The sequence below is a fragment of the Rattus norvegicus genome, chromosome 9 (genome assembly GCF_021556685.1).
Source record: "Rattus norvegicus strain SHRSP/BbbUtx chromosome 9, alternate assembly SHRSP_T2T, whole genome shotgun sequence".
NCBI classification, from domain to species: domain Eukaryota; kingdom Metazoa; phylum Chordata; class Mammalia; order Rodentia; family Muridae; genus Rattus; species Rattus norvegicus.
This window is the reverse complement of record NC_141542.1, coordinates 57,695,172-57,717,784: the sequence shown is the minus strand read 5'-3', so window position 1 is coordinate 57,717,784 and position 22,613 is coordinate 57,695,172. Positions and strand designations below refer to the sequence as shown.

Sequence of the window (22,613 nt, the reverse complement as noted above, 5' to 3'; positions counted from 1 at the left end):
GATGGTACTGAGATCAGTGCACCTTGCTTTCTTGCTCAACTACATGCGATAACCTTGTATATCTGGATACACTAATCCTGCCTCCTTGTACAGCTGTATACGGTAACCCCGCCTATCTGTTCAACTCTATACAAATAAACACACTGAGCTTCCAAGGCACCGAGGCCTCTCCATCATTGGAGAATACCAGTCTGTATATGTCTGTCCCTTCTCCATCAGTTTCCCCAGTCAGGTCAAGTCCCTAATGACATGAAGGATGTGGCAGGGGACACTTTGGGTGACAGTCAAATTCTAGAGTCTGGAACAACGCAAGGCAGTCCTGTTCATGAAGACTTGACTCCTTGTCCTTGATGAGAACCAGGTGTCCCCCCAGACGCAGCAACAGAACATGTTTTGCTGCTTTGAGCTTAACCCCTGACTCCGCTCCACATCTATAGAAATTGCAGAGTTGGCGGCCTCCCATATATGCTGAAAGGCCTAGGGAGGTTTGTAACTGCTGTTACTCAGCTCCGACTACAGTGAGGCCTTGACTTGAGTCAAGATCAGGTCTGCATGTGGCCTCCAGCTCCTCTGTTCCCCTGAAGGCTTGTGTTTGCGGCCATGCTATAGTCTCGGGTCAACTTATATAAAAGGCCACATAGACTTGCCCTAAGCACTGACGTGTCGGAATAAGTGCGTTTAGTAGAAGTGATTTCATGTTTTCCTTGCATTCAGACATTGCATTGCTGCTTAAAAATGGTAGTGCAGGGGTTGGGGATTTAGCTCAGTGGTAGAGCGCTTGCCTAGCAAGCGCAAGGCCCTGGGTTCGGTCCCCAGCTCCGGAAAAAAAAATGGTAATGTAGCTAAACTTTACAGTATCATTTTGGAGCTGCAAACAGGTGGTTTAAAAATATTTATACAAAAATGTCCTGTGATCAACAGGGTAAGAGTCCCTGACTGAAAGGGACAGTGAGCCATCATTCCCTTCATTCTCTAGAAAGCACGGCCGCACTTTCAGGAGGCCTGGCTTCTTGGGCTGAGACATGCAGAGCCAGCCTCTGGAGGCCCTTTCTGTCAGCATGATGCTGTGCTGTGGTTCCTAACCCGCACTTGTGCAATGGGCAACTTCAGAGGCCAATGCCTTGCTCTTCCTGCCCCTTTAATGAAAACCAAGTAAAGGTTTCTACCTGACTTTACATCAATTTTACCTTCCCAAGTATTACACGTTTACAGTCAAGACACTGAACTGGGGCTTTCTGGGTTGTTTTTAACATTCCGTTCTCTGTTTTATCTCTCATTCTTTTTAAATGTATGACATCTTATAGATTCTTTTCAAAGCAGGTGAGGTAGAAAAATGTCTCAATCATTCTGTCACAAACGTGTGGATGGACATAGGAGGAAGAGACATAGGAGGAGCTTAGAATCCAAAGGGAAAAATCTCCAGTGACTCTCCACACTTGGTGACAGCTCTCTTTAGCAGGGCCCCTCTGCCCACTCTTGCGCCGGGTGTGGCTAGGAATCTGGCACTTCTGGAGGCCCAGGTAGGCAAGCAGAGGAAAGTGAGGCTGCTAACTCTGCAAGATCCTTCTCCTGCGTTGCTAACCATCAGTCACAACCACAGAGAGAGGGGAACGCATCAGCTTTAACGACACATGGGGTAGGTCATGGCCAATGAGTCAGGGCCCTGATAACCTCTCTGCTCTGAAGTGTCAGGTTCACAATAGATCCACCATACAGCATAAGACTCTTGAGGATCTACACTCCTCCCCATACCCTATGCTATGGCTCTCCCACTGCAACATCCCAGCTTTGCACTGCTCATCAATGAGCTGTTCCCTCTCTAGAATTTCTGACTGCAGGTGATTAGACACTCCCTGTTGGTCCCTCCCATCCGCAAGTTTTTCAATCCATCCTGGTTCTCTCACACAGCTGGCCCGTGAGTATATCTATTCCTTAGAGAAACACTGAGCTGCATGTATGACCACTGTTTCCACACCCTTTCTACTGGAGATGCTCCCTGTGTCCTACAGGCCACCCAGACACACATGTTTCGCAAAGAGATAAAATTTAAACTTTAAATTTTAAAGTTCTGTCTTGGGGAAAAAAACCAAAGAGCCCATCCCTCTAGTATTCTAGGACTTGCCAAGAGGGCCTGTGTACGAGAAGACGGGGATTTTCACTTCTTTCCCGCACTTTCCTTAGTACTTCCCCCAGTGCCCGCCGCATAGAACTGTTCAGTGAATATTTACTTGGTAAAATGAGCAAAGCTAACGTTAAGCAGAGTCTCACCAGGATGGAGGATTTAGCCGAAGATGTCACAAGCCTCGGCAGCATGAAGAGTACTCTCCAGCCACATTACGGCACAGGGCTTCGGCAGAGCCAAGGCTGTGTGAGAATTTAGAACAAATGGCTTTTACTGAACTGCACACTGGCCACCCAAGACCAAGCCTACTGGCAAGTACTTACTGTGCACCGGAACGGCAGTCAGCCCAAGACTGAAAATAAGTCATATTCCAGGTCCCTTCCCCCATCGGATCCCATCTCAAGGGACAGGATGTTTCCACTGAGCTCAGGAGTTAGTTTAGGGTATGAGTGTCGATTATTAAATAGAATAATGTGGAGGATATTAAGAAATTAGAAGGGGTCAAAGAAAAAAAAAAGGATGCCAGCAGCTGCTTGGTAAGTTAAGAGGGGAAAGGGATAGTACTTGTCCCCAACACCAGGCTGACTCCTGGAGCTTACAGCCCTGGGCCTTATATCCACCACCCTGAAGACTGGCATTGAGCCAGGGTGAATTGGGAACCAGTTCCAATGACAGACGGACTTCAGTTCCTCTTTATCATGGCCCAAGTAGCCTGACTGATTAGATTCTATTGCCTCGGTTCCTAGGGTGTTCCTTGAGGTCAAAATGATGGGATGTGCCCATCTGGTGAACATCCGAAGCAGTACAGAGAGCTAGCCCTGGCATGAAGGTGAGTGTACCTGCTTTTCCCCAGAAGCCTCTCTCCCCTCCCGCCAACTCCCTGAGGCTTTTGACATGGGGATTTGAAGCCCAGAAGGTGCCAGTCCTCAGACAAGAGAGACTCTAAGATTCTGATACAAAGCAACGTGGTCTTGGCATCTCACTCACAGGACGACTGAGAGGACAGAGGGCAGTAAGAATAAGGGGGCCTGTAAACAACCAAGCGCTGTGTGTGTTTGTAAACAGTGCAGCTACATACCCCAGTATCAAGCTGTCTGGAGAGAGGAGACATCCAACCACAGTGGTTAAGGAATCCACCTCTTGCCTCATTAAGACCTCTCTTCTGAGCCCAAACCTCTAAGAGGAACACTCCTGAACAATTAGTTACATTTGGCCAGATCTCCAGGTCTGGGAGCAACTTTCACAAGGAAGACTCGTCTACCTAGAGCAAAACCGAAGAGAGTTGGGCACACACACACAAACACACACACACACACACACACACACACACACACACACACACACACACACACACACACACACTGTTATCACCTTTAACCTTCATCCACAGAGAATGCTGACCTGCTGGCTACTGAGAGTAACTTAGAAGAGCATTTGCCAGAGTCAAGGCAGCTGTGAAGCCTGACCACCCCAGTTCAGGAACTCTAGTTTTCTCCTACCTGGGCGTGCCCGGGTGCCCCAGTGGGGATGCACAGCAATCCAGCAGCTCCCAGCTAAACCCGGAGCTAAACCCGTCCAGGCCTGAGCAACCGGAGCCCTGGGAGCCACGCGAGGGGTGCTCCGGCGCGCGCTCGAGGGGTCACATTCCTGCCGTTCGTGGGACAGGCGGGCACCAGCGGGGCTCCCGCCCTTCTCTATCCCGCGCCGCGGTCCTAGGCGGCTCCCGGCGCCCGCACCAGCTCTGTCCGCCTGGGCGGCACGCTGTTCCCTCTCCTAGCCGGCCCGCGGGGGCGTGCAGCAGGCGGAGACTCCAGGCCGGGCGTCCTGAGCCTCTGGCTCTAGCGAGCTGGCCTGGTGCCCATGCCCCGCCCTGGGAGCCGGATAGGTTGGGCAGTGGAGTTCCTGCACCGGGTCCCAGAGTCTCTACATCCCTGCGGGGCATTCCAGGGTCTCTGTATCCCCCTGGAAGTGAGGGCATTGGAGGGTCGCTGCATCTCCCTGGGGGCATGGGAGGGTCTTTACATTCCCTTGGGCATTCCAAGGTTCCTGCATCCTTGCTAGGTGTTCCAGAGTCCAGGAAGAATGGCTCCAGTTCCCAAATGGCTTAGCTCCTCTGAGCAGCCTCTGTGTTCCCACCAAAACCAAAATTATCTGGGACAACTCACCTCTACATTGAGACCAAGCTGTGCCACCTAATTAAGATCTGAGCTGGTGACCTACAGAGCATCAGATCCCGAGGCAAACACAGTTCTATGCTCAGCACAACTTCTGGAGCCCAATACTGTGTGCCTCAAACTGGGTTTGAGAACTTAGCCGAGTCACCAAGTTTGCAATACTTTGATTTCCTCTTTTGGTATAAAGGCCCGCGACCTTTCTAGGTAGGAGGAGTTAAATTTAAAGAATGCTAGCAAAGAGCTGATACTTAATAGGTTTTATACCTTGTTGCGTTACTGCTGTACACCAGGCAGAGAAGCAGGTCCTCTCATAACCCAATTGATTGTAGGACTTGCTAAGCAAAGGAGAATTCCAGAATTCTCAGAATGCCCAGAAGGAAAAAATATCAAGAAGAAAAAAAATCAAGAATAGCCATGTTTTAGGACCGGGTACAAGGAGGACTTTGTGGTCCCAGGAACGGCACCAACCATTCCATGTTCCCCCGGCTTCTTTCCCGGTCAGAATGGGCCACCCTGCAATACAACTGCAAACAAACAGGGATTACTTGTTCCTTCTAGATAGAGCGCACAGCCATTTCCTGTATGCCTGCCAGGGTGGACAGCCCTTGGATTCTCTGCCATATTCGTGTATGCAGCACAGAAACCCAAGGTTTAAGTAACACGGGGACAACTCTGAAATGCATGAAAGCTTAAAGGAGCAATATCTGCCTAACAGGGCAGAAGTTCCTCCCTCGTTTCCAAAGGTTTGGACTGTTCCTTTTCCTCAGAAAAGCAGACCTAAGCCTGGCAAGGATCTGGTACCCTACCCCTAACCCTGTCCTTAGCCCTGTCCCTAGCCCTGTCCTTAGCCCTGTCCCATGAGTCTGTATTTCAGAGGTGGTTCTCACAGCCTTGAATACAACTAGGCACAATCACAGCCAGATTTGACCCCCTTAGCAGTCAGAAATGCCATGCCATAATTACTGAGGGCTGCCTGGTGTCAGGATTTTTAAAAGCTTCCAGCTCGATTCTGCTGTGCAGTTCTCATCATGATGCAGAATAAACAAAGTCTTCTACCTCAAGGCTGTCTGGACAGATGTGTACTGTGGTAGTCCCCATGCAAGTTCTTTGTCTTACTGCTTATTACTTGTGCTCAGTAATTATGTGCGGTGATTATGCACAGGTTAGATGTGGCCCTTCACACATCCATACAGTTTGATCAGATTCACCCCTATTACCCCCCACTTCTTCATCTCTAACAGTCTCCATTCTGGGCCATGTTATATTGCTTCACACAATTATTATCAATTCCATGTACTGTCCTAAAAAGTTGTGATTTCATCTTGACTGTATTTAATTCCTTAGAGCTGAATAATCTCAATGATATATATATACATACATATATACATATATATACACATATATACATACATATATACATACATATATATACATATATATGTATGTATATATATATGTATATATATATGCTGTACTTCCTTTATCTTTTTATCTATCAAAAGGCTCCCAGACTGGTTCATGATTTGATAGGGGTAAATAGGACAGCATCGAAGACGGCAGCCATGCCGAGCATCTGCATGCTGACTTAGATGTTTTCTAAGGTCAGATCCAGGAGCATTTGAGAAGGATCCTGTTAGAAGTGGTATTATGTTGAATGCTAAAAGCAGGTGGGCCTAACTTGAGACTGTCATTTGGTGACAGAGCACTTGCCTAGCATGTACCAGGTCCCAAGTTTTCTCCTGACTGTCACAAACAAAATAACTATATATATACAAAACAGCAATCTGGAAGCTTTATGTTGGTGAAGGCAAACTTGCCGGGACACAAATACTGACTGAAAGGTTGTCAAACAGTTTACAAGTAGCAAAATTGATCTGTGCAACAATGTAGACATAACATTTATTTACAGAGTCTCGCTGTGTTGCCTAGGACAGCCTTCAAGTCCTGCGTTCTTATGATCTACCTACTCAGCCTTCCAAGAAACAAGGCATGCACCGTACGGCTTTCTTCTTTTTAAACACTGACCTGCCCCTTACCTATACCCTAAATGGCCTCGAGACACATGAGCCTCTGCTTGCAGGAGGAGTTCTCGGATTCACATTCCAAGTGCTAAAATGTACAGACCTCTCCTCCTCACCTTACAACCTTACCCAAGACCCGGATGTCGCTTCCTCCGTCCCTCAGATGTGTTGGGTGTTTCCCCCTGTGTTCTTTCCTTTGGCTTCTTTTCTTATGGGGGGAGGGGGTAACCTATGTGTGGCTGCTTTACTCAGATGATCACCTGGTATCCGTGTGAGCTACAGGGTGCTCTGCTCAGTTCCCAGCACCACACAAATGTTCTGAGTGTGTTCACACGTTTTAGGGTAAGACACACGGCTAACCCTGCTGTCACACGCTGTTGAGAGCCCTGGGTTCCATCAGTATCACAGCCAAGTCTGGCGCTCAGCGTGGCCTGAGCCAAAGAGAGCCCAGTGCTCAGTAAAGCATCCAGGAGTCCCAGACCTTCCTAAGGAGCCAGGGACTGAGGAGCCAAAACCTCAAAGAAGCCACAGAAAATGAGGCTGGAAGATAGAACGCTAGGCTCGGTTACAGTTTTTAAGACCACAGGATGACTTGTGGATCAGCAATCCTCCCTGGAGATCAGGCAACCGGTAATCTCCCTCATCTTCACTACCCCCAAAGCCTTCCAGTTAGAAGCAGATGGGAGAATCGTGAAGAGGAGCCTGTTATGACTGGCAAAGTTCCTGGGTCTCAAATCGGTAAACACGAAACAGCTCTGAATAAGTAAAAGAAAAAAAATGTTTTTTCTTGATCACCAGAAAGAAAGAATTCATAAGGATCGTGCAGAGAAACACGCGGGCAGTTGTTGGCCATTATGTTTTGACAGGCAGGCCCTCTGGGTCTCTTAACTTGTGTACACCTATTTGGGCCATGTGTGGAACTTCCAGTAACCTGTCGCAGAACCGCAGCACAGACTGGAAACCACTGTCCCAGATGGGCTTCCTTGCACAGCCCAGTTCCTCTGCTCCCGTCACACATTTTCCATCTACCGACCTCCAAACAGGGACCTTTGAACCTGTGTCTGTTCTCTCTGTGACATCTCAGTTTCGATTGGTTCGACGTTCCCCCTTTCTCTAAGTCATTTTTTGGGGGGCTTCTGGGAGTGCCTTCCTAGTCAACTGTACTATGGGCTTGGTTTTTTTGTTTGTTTGTTTGTTTCTGTTTTTGTTTGGTTTGGTTTGCTCTTCAGCCCTTTACCGGGCAGAAAGCCACAAGTGAACTTGGGGTGACAGCTGATAAGAATGAATAGCAGACATCATCAGAGCAATGAACCGTTTTGTTTTAACTTCCTTCATGCGCAGAGGGAAAAGGGAACAGATGTGACAAGCCAATCATAAGCGTCACCGCAGTTGTCTTCCTCCGTCTTCCCTGAGCAAACAACTAAAGGAGGTGCATGCCTGGCTGTGCTTGTTTTAACGGAGAAACATGTCCTTGTACTGACAGGGCTAACGGAACCAGATAGGTGGGGAGCTCTCCTCTCTCTTCCTTCCCCTTTCTCTCCCCATCTCTCTCAACATTTCTCTGTTTTGTGACCGCTTAAACATGAGACACTAACAGCACTGGTCACAGAACTTTTGTGACCCACTAGACTATTTTTCATAATTCCCCATTGCCCCAAGTATGCCTATTGAAACTGTCAGGCCCAGTCATATGCCAGACAAGAGCATAGCCTTCCTTAAACCCCTCTTTATCCACTCTTTATGTCTCTATACTGTATGTGTTCATACATGTTTCAGTGTGTTTTGTGTGTGGAATGATTTCTGCCCAGATGTCAAGGTCAGAGGACAACCTCAAGTGTCATCTCTCAGGCTCCTTCCACCTGCCTCTGCCTCCCCAGCATGGAGATGGCAGGTGTGCTCCACCATGCCTGGCGTTTCTCACGTGAGTTCTGAGGATTAAACTCAATCCATGCACTTGCAAGACAGATGCTATACTGACTGAGCATTCTCCCAGCCCTTAAATTCACCTTTAAACTGAGGTTCTCTCTTGCTCTCTTGCCCTTGCTTCTGCTTCTTACCCTCTCCCCATTCCCCTCCCACCTCTCTCCACATGCTGCTCCTGCCTGGCCTCTCCTCCTCCTCTCCTTCCTTTCTCTCTCTCTCTCTCTCTCTCCCTCTCTCTCTCTCTCTCTCTGAATAAACTCTATTCTCTACTTTAAAAAAACAAAACAAAAGAAAAGAACAGGTTGAAAGAGTCCCTCATGGAAGTGTAGGTTTGAAAGATGCTTATAGGGAAAAGGAAAATAGACGTAACTTAGAGGCCGTTTGTAGAAACGTACAGAGACAGCAATGGCAGGGCCATTTAGGAACTCAGGTTGTTTTTTTCTGCATATAACTGACAATGTAATTTCTGTAAGTGGTTTTCCTTTCATACGACCACTGTAGTTCATTAAAGACAATACTCTTTCAGTTTGAGGAGCCATATTGAATTGCTCCCCACTGAATGCGCACACGATGTCTATTTACCTTCCCTTGAATCTAGGTGGGCTTTAGTGATTTATTCGACCAATAAAAGGAAGGAAGTGGAAATGACTTCTGAGGTCAATCAAACAAAATTCTTATGTCCTTTCTGGAACTTTTGAATACTCATCCTTCAGGCTCCGAGCTGCCAGGCAAGAAATAGTACTAGCTTCAGACTATTGTTCCAATGGAAAGCACCAGCCATGTGTAGGTCACATGCAGGTACCCTGGTCCTCAGCTGTCTGTCCAAATCAGCTCCAGCCATGAGAGCGATCTATCCTTGATGATAAGTCAATTAACTCGAACCTGATGGGATCTATAATGAACTGCAAGTAAGTATCCCTGAGCTGGCCCAGAATCCTCCAGGCTACATTGTTGCAGGGCACAGTTACAGGGTGGATTAAATGGCCAAGCAAATCAATGACCACACTCAGGAACGTGTTATTGTTATCTGTGGCCCACTGGTACCATGAAAATTAAATCTAGCATGACAGATCTCCCAGAATCAAAATGGCACACGTGTTCTCTTCTTTATCATCTCTGAATGCTACATGTGATAGAGGATTTCCTCAAGATTATCATATCACTAAAACAATCTCAGCAGCAAACTAAATTAAAATGAGACCTTTCAGATGGGCAGAGGGATCCAGTTTCAAACAGAAATTATTTTGAATAAAAGAATTAGCCCTGACTCCATAGCATTATGTGGATTATTTTACTTCCAGTGTTGGTCACCGATTTTCTCGGAAAATTGCAGCCCATTAGAACTCAGGCTCTCCAATGCCTTAAGAACTTCAGCTTAGGATGGTGAAGAGTAGGTGGCCATTTCTACCACCAGCAGGAAATCTGGCAGATGATGGTGCACGGTATCTGTTTGATCATCTTGTTAATGCTCAAATGTGTTAACAGCCAACTGTGTCTGATACCCAGTAGCAGAAAACTACTATCCAAGAATAATTATCATTATGTACGACCGCCTTGAGGCAGAATGGGAGCTAGAAAAGTCATCTGCTTTGTGTGTAAGCAGAAAAGAGGCCTCAGTGCCATGGATCCTTCTGGCTTCTTGTGCAGTCATAAGTCAACCAGTCTTAAGAGGCAGGACTGTGCTGAGCTGATCTCTGTTTTCTTTCTTCCATGTATATAGAAGGCATGAAATTGGTGCTCAAGACCCCGGAAAAGGCAGTTCGACCTTGAAACAGACTCCTATAAAGGGCTTAAACCAGTTCTGACAGTGCAGAAGAAGCCATCAAGGGCACCATCAGGCATTCTGTGGGCTTAGATTGGCAGGTCTGTCTGCTGTCTCTACCACCTTCCTGTAGATCTTAGACATTTTGTTAAATTTATATTTAACTTTTCATATTGCTGATGCTCCTGTAGAAGATATTACTTTACATGCTACTTCCTGGATGTTCACCGCTGATGCACAGACACACAGCTGATATTTTTTTATATTGATCTGTAAACTACAAATCTGATTAGATACACTAAATATTTTTATGTATTGAGTGCTGTAGGATTTTTCTATCTAGAAATCTATGTTGTCTCTAGATAGTTTCCTTTCTAAAATACATGCCCTATATTTAATTTTCTTTATTTTTTCTTTATGACCCAGCTAAATGCTGTAGCACAGGACTGACTAGAAGCGGGGATACAGGCATCGCTGTCACACTGGTCTCAGTGGGCGTTTTCATAAGTATGAAGTATAAGTGGGTCTTTTGTTAGCTACACCTCTATTAAGCTGAGAAAGCCTCTGTCGTAATTCTCAGGACATTTTTATCAGGAATACAAATTGGAGTGTGTTAAGTGCTTCTGCGGCATCCATTTTTGAGTTCTGTCAATATGGTGAACTACATACATCAGTTTTCCGGTGCTGAGCCGGTCTTGCTTTGTGAAGATAATTAGTCATTGTGTTTTTGCCTTTCTAGAGATTGCTGGATCTTATTTGATAGTAATCTGTTTAGTTATTCTCATGTCTGTGTTCATGAGCAATAATGGCCTGTTGTGTTTCTGTATGTATTCTCTAGTTTTGAGGTACCAGAAATGGCCTTAGAGAGTTGGGAAGACTTCACAAGTTGAGAATGGCTGATTCCCCTTCAGTTTACTAGGAGAGTCCAACTAGAACTGATGTTGGGTCTTCTTTAATGGCCAGGTAGAACTGTTTGGAGCTGTAGTTTTCTGTGTGGGATAGGTTGATATAAATACACTTCAAATCCTTAGATTTCTCTGCTCATCTCTTGAAGCCCATGCAATACAGTTATAATAAACTTTAGTGCTCTTATACTCTAACCCTGACATTGACACAAATTTCTGTTAGTCTCTTGTTGATTTTTCCTTCCAACTTTGTACATCTGGCAATTCTTAGGTGGGCACCAAACGTTCCAGATGTTTACTTTCTGGATCCTTCTGGACTCAGGATACACATGAGTTCTTGAATACTGTTTGCTTCTTTGGAGTCTTGTTTTTAATCATTATGTAGGAACACAGCAAGCAGCAGTTGGTCTTAGACATGGTTTCCCAATAGCTTGTCACTTCTGAGTCCTCTAAAAGATACTTTTAGATCTGGACATTTTATCCACCTTGTGACAAGCAACAATGGTCATTCCTGAGCTTGTGCAACATCTTATCAAGGGTTTTCACATGATTCCTTTCCTGGACATGGTAGCTTTCTCATGCAAGTATTTGAGTCCCTACACAGAACCCTGATGGTCTCTAAAATGTCCATTTCCACATTTGTTTCTTTATGGTTACCACCATGGCCTTCCTAAGCTCCATCTCATCCAGTCAGGAGTTTGCTGAACTATGACTGTTTGTCTTCTCCTTTACTATGACAACAGAAAGAGTCCAGGGCTCACCCATTTGTTTCGTGACTTGTAGGACGATGGGCCATCTCCACTGATATCTAATGTCTTAAAACCCTGCGTGTTCTCTCTTGTTACTTGGTGGTTTCCGGTGAGAAAGTCTATCTAGGCTCTATTCCTCAACCCCTGGAAGCTTAAATATACCAACAACTTCTGAAGCTCACCAGTGAAACTGACTAGGATTCTTTACTCATGCCAAAATATTTATTTCTTTCCATTTAACCAGAAAAAGCACTTGAAATCTTCATAAAACATAAAACCATAATGCAGAATTGATCAGCGCTGACCTAGGGCAGGAATTTTGGGAAAGGAAGTTAACTGTGAATGTCACTTAGGAACATTTTAGCTACTGTTGTATCCAAGAAGCAGAGAGACAAGTTGTGAGGCTCCAGCCAGGGAATAAAATCTCCTTAGGTTTGTCAGCACAGATGGAAAAGAGAGAAAAGCTATAAAGAAACAGAATAAGAAAAAGGGAGAGAGAGAGAGAGAGAGAGAGAGAGAGAGAGAGAGAGAATAGGAAAGAGGGATATGTCTAAAGAGACACCTATCTACTCTTTTGATCTGGCAAATCCAAGAATTCTGAAAGAAGATCACTAGCAGGTGGTATTTTGAAGCAGGTTACAGAAGAGCGAAGCTGAGAGGGGATTCTCAGATGATTATAAAAGTCATTAAATGTTGTAACACGATTTCCATTAGTTATGGTCAGTCATATTGAAGAAATCAACCCATGCATCCAATGATGGATGAAGAGATAAAGAAAACATGCACACTGTATGTGCATGCATGTACACAGCAAGGTCCTATTGAGCCCTAGAAAGAAGTCCTGTCCTTTACAGCATCATGGGTGGAAATAGACAACTGCGCTAAGTGAAAAACAACCAGCACAGAAAGGCAAATATCATGAGCTCTCTCTTAAACACAAACTCTTGGTTTCGTAGAAGTAGAGAACAGAATAGGTAAGGAATGGTGGGCAGGAGGGGTGGTGTAGAAATGATGTCTAGTGGTTCTGAGAAGACTGGTAAGAAGAACGAGCCATGATAATCTATTAAAGGTAGCTATGATTGACCATAACTAATTGTACAATTCAAAAGAGCTAGCCAAGAGGGTTTGTGATTGCTTCTGAAAGGAATTTTAAAGGTCTCTGGTGACAGATAAGTTATTGCATTCTTACTCCAAAGTATATACAATTCTCATGTGTCAACTAAAAATAAATTTTACTTTCGTAAAGAGAAAAGGATATTCTATTTTAGTGATTCTCAAAAGGTTCTTCAAGAGCCTCTCAGAAGAGCTCAAGATTAAAAGTGCTTACATAGCAACTCAAAGAAGCTTTTATATATACTTTCTCTCAGGGCATTCCATAGTTTTCCACAAGCTACATGGCAATTACCTCAAAGATCAAATGCAGATGCAAATTTTAAAAATGTACTCTGTCTGAGGTCCACACCATTAAAGAAGAAGAAGAGGAAGAAGGGGGAGGAGGAGGAAGAGGAGGAAGAAGAGGGGGGAGGGGGAGGAGGAGGAGGAAGAGAAGGAGAAGGAGAAGGAGAAGGAGAAGGAGAAGGAGAAGGAGAAGGAGAAGAAGAAGAAGACAACGACGAAAAGAAGAAGAAAATGTACTCTGTTTTGTGAAACCAAGCATAAAAGAACTTTCCAGTATAGGGTACGTATTGTAAAACAATGCTACTATTCTTATTTTTTATTTGTTTTAAATACACATGTAATTTATGAGAGACATCATGCTACTGACATTGACTGTCAGTCGGTTTATTGGGGATTTGAATGACCCACAAAATTTACTTCTAAAATGGCATAGTTTTAGTTTCTAATATAGTTAACATAAGTAGAATTAACCATGCAGACAGAAGCCTTGTAACATTACCAGTAGCTTTAAAGCACCCTCTGCTAATCTCTTTGCACAAAGCAGCCCAATGAGATCACTGGGTAGGTCGGAGGAGGAATTTCTGAGACAAAGAACAAAGGGCAAAGATATTGGGAGAAATCTCCCTTGGAACTAACTGCCTGACTTTGGCTTTGAAATGGTATCTTAAGGATATCATCCTGATAAACCTCACCCATGGGGACTCAGTGTAACCCTCACAGAGGTATTAAGTCATCAGGTAGAAAAACTTCTATTCCGAATACCCTAAAAGGTACACGGAGTCACTACATCATCTGCAGTTTCCTTGACCATACACACAGTCACTTCATCATCTGCAGTTTTGCTTGACCACAGCTTTTTGCCTTACTCTCCTCGAAGTTGTGACCAAACACCTCACAGAAGCAATTAGGGGTGGTGTGGGGAGCAGGTCTGGCCTGTGCTCAGAAATCAATTAGATATGTAAGATCCCAGTTTCAAAAGAAATAGTCTACCATGGAAAGCACGGTAGCTGAAGTTCAAAATGGAGCCATCCAATATGGTACTGACTGGGAGGCAGGACACTGAAGCAGATGTCACCCTTAAGGCCTTCCCTGAGTGACTTCCTTCCAAGAGGTAGGCTGCAGTCCCAAAGGTTCCAACCTCCCAACACAGCACCATCTGCTGTCTGTCATGAACCTATGTGGATTATTTCATGTTCAAACTATAGCAGTTATCTTGATTATCCATCTGGCCCGCACCCAATAATCAATCATATATGTAGGAAGAAAATGTCTAAAAACCACGCACATGTGTCTGACTGCAAGTGAGATGCTATAACAGAGCAGCAGCATAACTACCCATATTTTATGGACAGACGTCCTAAATGGGAGTAGGAACTTGTCTAAGGATGGCCCAGCGAAGAGACTCACGGGTGAGGATTCAGCTGACTGTTCAAAGCTGATGCTGCCTCCCATCCACATTGCTGCACTTTACTGCCCCAGTACTAATCACTGTGCAGGGGAAAAAATGTAAGGGAGATGGGGGATTCATTTTTGGAACCAGGGAACGCATGCCATGAGGGTTACTAGCATAGAGAATAGAAAGCAGCATCCCAGCTCACTTTCCATTCCTACCAGGACTAGCTGTGGGGCCAAGGTTAAGTCATGTCTTTTGTGTCTTAATGGTATGTGGCAAAGTCATGCAGCAGTCCTGTGACACATAATGCCATTTTGATCGTCCATGGACCATGTGTACAAAGATAGTCCCATGAGATCATAGTACCTTGGTGACATTATAACCATCTCTGCCACATAACTCAGTCATACACAATGCTCACACCATGACAAAAATTATCTAAGGATATCAATCTGGTAGATATGAATAACTCTACCTTTGTGCGATCAAGGCTGTGAACTCAGTCAACAACCATGAAGAAGCGATCAAAATTGAAATCTGAATGATCTTCAAGTGATGGCATGTCTCAAGTCACTGTGTTACTGTGAGGACGGAAAAAGTTAACTCATAAAAGAGTTCACATTGGGGTTGGGGATTTAGCTCAGTGGTAGAGCGCTTGCCTAGCAAGCGCAAGGTCCTGGGTTCGGTCCCCAGCTCCGGAAAAAAAAAAAAAAAGAAAAGAAAAGAAAAAAAAGAGTTCACATTGCCTGGTGTGCAGTAGGTGACAGAGATGGTCTTTAACCACCTTATAGAAGTTGTATTGATTCAGGCTTTTTTACTCTAGAAGATGGACGCAATCATATCTGTCCTCCTTTATTAGAGACTTACTGAGATTGAAGATGCTTAGCATGCCTGGGAGTGGGGGTGGGGGAGTTAACGGAACAATACTATGCAAATAAAGTATATTGCTGGGACTTTCTTGGGTATGAACTCAGTGATGTCTTTTTGGAATAGGGAGTTTTCTGGTAGGGAAAAAAAAGGCCAGTATTGCTGGCCGGAAGGCCAGAAGCTAGTGACCACAGCTGATAGAATCCCCATTCCCCCAACACCAACCCAAACCACATTTGAAAAGCAGAGCATTTCTGCATAACCAAATCTGCTAGATGTGATTAACTCCAGCTCTGTGGGGTAAAGGCCTTGAACTTGGCCAACATCCTGAAGAGGCAATAATAATTGGAATCTCAATGATCTTCAAGTTAAATAAAAGCTTTAAAAGCAAAGGGTAGCCTATCCTGAAAGCTTTCACAACCTTCTTTACGTAAACTGAGACATTTAGCTATTGCTGAGTCCAAGTGGTTCTCTTGGGCTCTGTCTTTTTTTTTTTTTAATTGTTAAAACGTTTTAGCCAAACTTGAATCACTTCCTGTCTTAACGACTGCAATATGACTTTCTTGTTCCTCTTACATTGTTAGAGTCCAAATCACTACTGCTGAAGAAAGCCCCCTTGCTTGTTGCCAAACATGTGTCCCAAAATATAAGATGTCTTTCGCTAAAAGTTACACGTGTGTATGAACATGTGTGTGCACAGACACAGCCCTACGTTACTGAATCCCCATAATATTTGTTAGTACATGTAACCACTTAATTTGACCTACCTAACTCACCAGAACGTAAGACCCATGAGGGTAGACTTTGGGTCCTTTTATTCACTGTTCTATCAGCATTATGTTAAATAAAATGTGACAACATATTACATCCTGGTTGACTGAATGAATGGATTGCTTAACTTTGTCCATTAAAAGTGCCTTTGCCTGGTTTTAGTGCTTTTCAATCCATGTGTGTGTGTGTGTGTGGGGGGGGTTATGTTTTAATATGCTCCTTTTCTCCCTTACAACCCTTTTCTACAATGACTTACAGTCTTCCCACCATTTCTGTTTCCTCTCACTCTGTGTGTTTAGGAACACAAAAGCATTAATCCTAGGCTTTTCACCTGATCTCTGAAGTCCATAGGAGCAACCTTAGCCAAGAGCTCTTCAGAGTTTTGAATAATGGGGCCAGGTGCTTCTTATGCTTGAGTAAGAGCACCACCACGGTGGGCAGGAATGAGAGAGAACTCTACTGGAGTCTAGGTTCTCAATAAGTCACTAGGACTGTGTGGTGGTTTGGATATATTTGGTCCAGGGAGTGGCACTTAGGAGGTGTGGCCTTATTGGAGGTAGTGTGTCACTGTGGCATGGGTTTTAAGAACCTAAACTGACAGTTAGTCATTCTAACTGCCTGGAAACCAGTCTTCTCCTAGCAGCCTTCAGAGGAAGATGTAGAACTCTCAGCTCCTCCTGCATCATGCCTGCCTGGATGCTGCCATGCTCCCTCCCACCTTGATGATAATGGACTGAACCTCTGAACCTGTAAGCAGGCCCAATTAAATGTTGTCCTTATAAGAATCACCTTGGTCACGGTGTCTGTTCACAGCAGTAAAACTCTAACTTAAGACAGACTTATACTAGAACAGGCCTCCTGAGGTGTGTGTAGCTTCTTACAACAATTACATTGATGCATGACTGCATGTGGCCTAGCAAGAGAGCCACTGTATCAAAAGGGCTGGGAAAAGATACTATGACAACCATACACTGGGAATGGCTCCTTCAAACTCTAGAAAAAGGTCGTTTATCATAGTTGGGACCCTGGGCCATAGATGGCATGCTATAGACTCCCTAATGTCTTCTTCTTTGCTTTTGAAGAACAGCTAACTACCCTTCCCTTGAGGTCTTGATTTTTTAAAATTGCTGTTAGCCCTAATTCCAAAGCCATAATAGGAATTAACCCAACCACATCAGTTGACATCTCAACAGCGAGAGCCGCGGTGGGGCTGGGAAGGCCTGGTATTTTGTGTCTTTCTCTATTCCCTTTGTTATCTCTTTTTGTATATGCCACAGTGGACATTCCTGCTGATGACAGTAACAAATCTTCAAGTCTGCCCATGATGTGACCTATGCCAGAAAATCTTCCCTTCCCTCCCTTGGAAACTCAAGAAACAGTTACAGAGCTACCAAGGTCATCAGCGACAGTTCCCAAGGAGAAAGGGAACCAGTGTGTGTGTGTTGTGTGTGTGTGTGTGTGTGTGTGTGTGTGTGTGTGTGTGTGTGTGTGTAGACACATCTAGAACAAATTTTAGCTAAAAATAATTCCTTCTCTTTCCTGTTCCCTCCTCTAAGTCCACCAAAACTCAATCCCACCTATTTCTCTTCTCCCCAGCTATTGGCTGTAGACATCTCTGTTTACCGATCACAATCAACTGGGGACAGGGTCCTTCAGTGTCTTATGTAAGGACTTTCTTGTCTTTGGGGCAAATGGCTTTGCTCTCCTCAAAATTAGCATTAGAATAAAAGCAGCATTAGGCCAACCCACTATAAAAGGTGATACTGATACCCCTCCCCCAGTACTTTATGCTGGGAGAAGAAACCCCATGGTGTGCAATCTCTGGGTTCTAGATGAAGGTGTGGTAGCTAAGAAGAGAGCAGCTCATTGTCCCCAGCTTTGAGAGCCACGAAGGAGGCTTTTCCAGCATGGGGAACAGTGTGGTGGTGTGAGGGCTCTTATTTGGAGGATCTCACCTAGAAGAGTCATTTTTCTTTCCTTGTCCCCTTTCCAACTCCTTCCTCTCCCTTCCGTCTCTTCTCATATCCCACAACCACTACAAAGTCCTCCAAGTCTTATTCTTTGCTTTTTGTTAACCGACAAGAACCCACATAGGACAGATTTCCATATGTTCTTAGGACATCATTAATAGGCAGTGTTTTAAACTGCCATGTTCTATTTTTATTTGTGGACTATTATATTGATGTTCAGAATTATTTCTCTTAGCCCTTTACCTGCTAGTTCATTAATAAAGGTTGTTATTAATATTAACTTTTTATTAAAATACAATATAAATTTTGCTTTGTTTTACCCAACTATGTTTCAAGCATTGGAACTCTAGGAATATCTTATTTTGAAAAACTAAGCCTTTATAAGAGAGCTCAGTTTGCTTCTGGAAGTGCATGTATTGCTTCTACAGCACAGCCTCATGTGTGCTTGAAACTGAAGAGGACAGCGTTGTTCAGCTCTGGAACGCAGAATGGGGTTTAAGTCCACAGCAGGACAAAAGTCCAAAGAAAAATATCATGAGTCATATATATAGCCTGTGCAGTCAGGAAGAGGCATCTGTGTTAAGAAGCATTTTAACTTTAAAATCCTGTACATTAAGGTGAAGTCCTAAATAAGTTTAAATGAGTTGTTAAAATAAGTGAGTCTTTGTTAAAAGACAAAGTAGATGCTTTGAGCCGTGGGTCTGCTTGCTGCATGGGAATGCTAAGGCCTGCGGTGGATATTCTGTATTTTCCCCGGGTTGTTCTTCATCTTTAGCATTGAGACAGACTCTCTCAATGAATCTGAAGCTCACCAATTCAATTAGGCTGATGATTGATCAATCAGTTTGGGGATCCTTCTGTTTAAGACTTTCCTTTCCCTACATTAAGGCTAGGATTACTGTCATGTACTACCCAAAGTTTTAAGGGGAGCAGAATGCAGGTCCTCCTGCTTACAAATCAGGCACTTTATTGACTGACCCATCTACCCATCCCCAAAGTATACAGTTCAGCCTCCTCAATTCCACCTTACACCTCAACAGTCATGGAGGAACACTAGACTAGTAGATCGTGAAGTGGCTCACGAGAGCTGCCTCCCACACAGCTCTCCAGGAAGGTCCCTTCCCAAGTCTGGCAGGAAGGACTCACAGAAGGTGGGACAGAAAAAGAAGGCAAGAACTCAAATCTCAGAATAGGTCCCCATCTCCAGAGCTGACACCTCTTCCCCCAAAGGAAGAGCCTGAGAGACTCGAGCCCTCAGAGAAGGCCAGTGAGACCAGTTACAGCAGGCTAGCTGCTGCAGCTAGTTGGCTGAGGGAGCTGCCTTCGGTGGGTACAGAGATGCTGCTGCCAGAGCTTCTGAGTCAAGGATGGAGATGGAGTGCTGTGAAAAACCAGAAGAGACCTGAAGAGAGATCATAAGACTGGAGGCCAGGGCTTAGGAAGGGCCATGGTTATGAGCATTTGACAGCTTGATGCCCAAACTCCTAGTGATACCAGTTGTACCAGATTATACATCCTATAGAAGAAAATTGTGGCCTTTTGATCACTGTGAACCAAATAGGATATAACATCCCACTAAAGCCAACTTCGCAATCCCTTCAAGACTAGATGGATGCTCAACAAAAGGGGGAACTGTTGAGCAAGATATTACCGATGTTCTGAGACCACCTTCATCTGGCTAAAACCCTTGAGACATTCTGGAACTCATTATCCTCATTTTTAAACAAATATTTTTATTATGCATATGACCCATATCAAGCAGCACCCTTGTGTTTGAAGCATAACCTGGAAATATATCGGATAAAATTCCCACTTTCTGCAAGGTGTGGACAAATAACACACAGCCAACAGGATAGAGAAGGAATTACATGGTGAGTGAAGAAGTTAAAGTAGAGAAAAGTAAGAGAAAGCCCAAGCTCGAGAGCAAGGACATGGGTGATTACATACAACAGGTCTGAACATGTTGGTCACACCAGGGCTGCCTCCCTCTGTCTGATGCTGAAGACTGGGAAACAAACACAAGTAGGTCTTCAAGAAACTAACCAGCCATCTGGGACTGTGTGCCCTGAGTCCTTTATGGATGATAGCCTTTCCTCCATCTAACAAGTGTCTGCCAAGCAAATGGTCAAATATGTCAAACATGTCCTTTAACCAGGCCCTCATACAACACACACTACATGCAAAACACATGCAACGCAAGAGACACACTCACAAAAATATTCCACACACAATATACAGAACACATCCTATGTGTGCAACATACACTACACGCACTCATCAAGTATATATTATATACTCAACATATAGAATACATATGACCCATACTTCACACATTGAATGCAATCATAAGACATAAATATACACTACACACACAATTCCAATGCATGCAATACAATCATTTGTACAACAGATGCATATAACATATACAAAGCACTTACATCATACACTCATAAGACATACAGCAGGCATACCTGTAGCACACACAATACTCTCATTGGAGTACATGCAATATACACAGAATGCATGTTTTAAAAAAACAGCATGCAATAGAGATGTTCACAATACACACAAGAAATATACACAGCACATATGTATTAACACAATGCACACAAAGTATATACCATAAATGTAACACCCCCACACACATACATATTCATACAACACATACCTCAAAGCCTGAATACGAAAGTCCTTTCACTTTAGACACCACTGAGCATTGTGGGCTGATGCAGCCAGACAAGTATTGAAATTATTTGGTTCAATGCATGGGGCAGTAGATGAAAGATTTGATACCCAGGGGAGGCTTTGGGGTTGAGCTGTTCTATACAATTTGCCCATGTCAGTTTGCACAGGGGCCACAACAGAACTCCCACACAGGGCAATGAGCACAAGAATGATTTACTGAAAGCAGAATGGTTATTATAAAGATCTGGGTGGGGGAGACAATGGGATGTGGGTCAAAGGGTATAAACTTGCACTTATGGCAATCTGATATACAACATGGCAACTGTATTTGCTACCTTTTTATTGCTGTGACACAATGGCAATAGAATCAAATCAAGGAGCCATATGTGGCTAATGGAATCAGAAAGTTCAGCTCATTTTGATGTGAAAAACACAGCCATTGTGGGGGAAACCTGGTTCAGAAGCAGGGTTTATACCTGTATGCTGCCTTGTAAAGTTGGACTATTTGCTATGGAAACCCAACTGCAGCTTCTTTGAGCTGCCAACATTAAGAGAACACATTTGTGCAGTCATAAACTTCAAAGGCAAGCCTTTAATGACAAAAGTCAAAGGCTGCTCTACCTACAAACTAGTACTGTAAGGGTGGAGGAGATGGTTCAGTGGGTGAAGTACTTGCTGGACAAGTCTAAGGAATACCTGGTCCAAACCCCAACACTCATGTAAAAGCCTGGTATGGAGTCACAAAACCCCAGTGTTGGAGGAACAAAGACAGGTAAAGACAAAGCGTAGCCAACTGGTCTACCCACAATGGCAAGTTCTAGGTTCAGTGAGAGAGCGTGTCTCAAAAACTAAAGCCGAAAGTGATAGAGGAAGACACACCACATCCACTTCTGGCTTCTAAACATGCATGCCTGGGTGAATACATTCACTCTCACACATGTGCACACAAGTGCATATGCACATTAAGTATTTAAAAATGATAATTAGGAAAATAACATCACTAATTGTAGCTTTAAAACATGAGCCTGTGGGTGACTGTCTGGATTTGGGGGTTATAAATGTTCTGCCCACAGACCAAAAAAAAAAATGGTAGTGCCTATAAGGCTTATGATAAGCCAAGTGACTTGATTTCTGGGCTCATTCTATACTAAATGAATTCATCATGTCACCACGATATCTACCTTCAAAAGATGCAGCTGTTATTTGCCAATCATATCTCAATGTAGCTAGGAAATTAAAATAAATAAGATCTACCTATTCCACCCAATGCTAACAGCCTGGGTTTGTCATGTAATTTCCGTGAAGTCTCTTCAAACTAAATCCCTGTTTGGTAGAGAAGGCCATCTGGCTCCAGGCTTGCCACATAGTTCCCAGTATATTAAATGGATGTGAAATCTCTCTGAGATCATGTCACCAAGTTGCGGATCCAGAAGTTAATCTCACACACTCAAGGGAGGTTAAACAATAACCTACAGGCGGCACATGTCTTCTCTGGGTTTTGGCTCTGATTTCACTATGGTTTCTGCCGTGAACAGCCAGGCTTCACCAGGCAGCACAGAGTGTTTTAAAAGGAAAACCACCCACAGGCAATGGAGTGTTTGTGAAGCCCAGTAGGATCTTATGTTTTAACTGTATGTAAATTCTCCGAAGAAAAATATCACCTATGCTAATGTCAGCATGGAAATGTTATACTTAGAGTCCCTTAAATACTTACATTTCTATTTGCAGAGTTGGCGCTATATTATTTTGATAAAGTTAGATGCATATAAAATTAGTTTGTTTTGTTTTGTTTTGTTTTGTTTTGTTTTTTGTTCTGTGTGTCCACATCCAGCCTGGGTCTGTGACCAGATGTATGGATGTATTTATCTCCCTG

General features: G+C 44.0%; 1 protein-coding gene across 26 annotated transcripts in view; it reads right to left on the bottom strand.

Annotated features, from left to right (window-relative positions):
* The window catches only part of Il1r1 (interleukin 1 receptor type 1), a 76,381-nt gene that overhangs the window by 38,682 nt on the left and 15,086 nt on the right, over window positions 1-22,613 (bottom strand). For 12 of the 26 annotated variants that reach the window (XM_087564881.1, XM_087564882.1, XM_087564888.1 and 9 more), the window contains one exon: window positions 2,269-2,364. The exons of 8 other annotated variants lie outside the window; for them this stretch is intronic. In XM_087564881.1, the coding sequence (XP_087421007.1) occupies window positions 2,269-2,313 (45 nt within the window). In that variant the 5' untranslated portion in view covers window positions 2,314-2,364. 26 annotated transcript variants of the gene reach the window in all.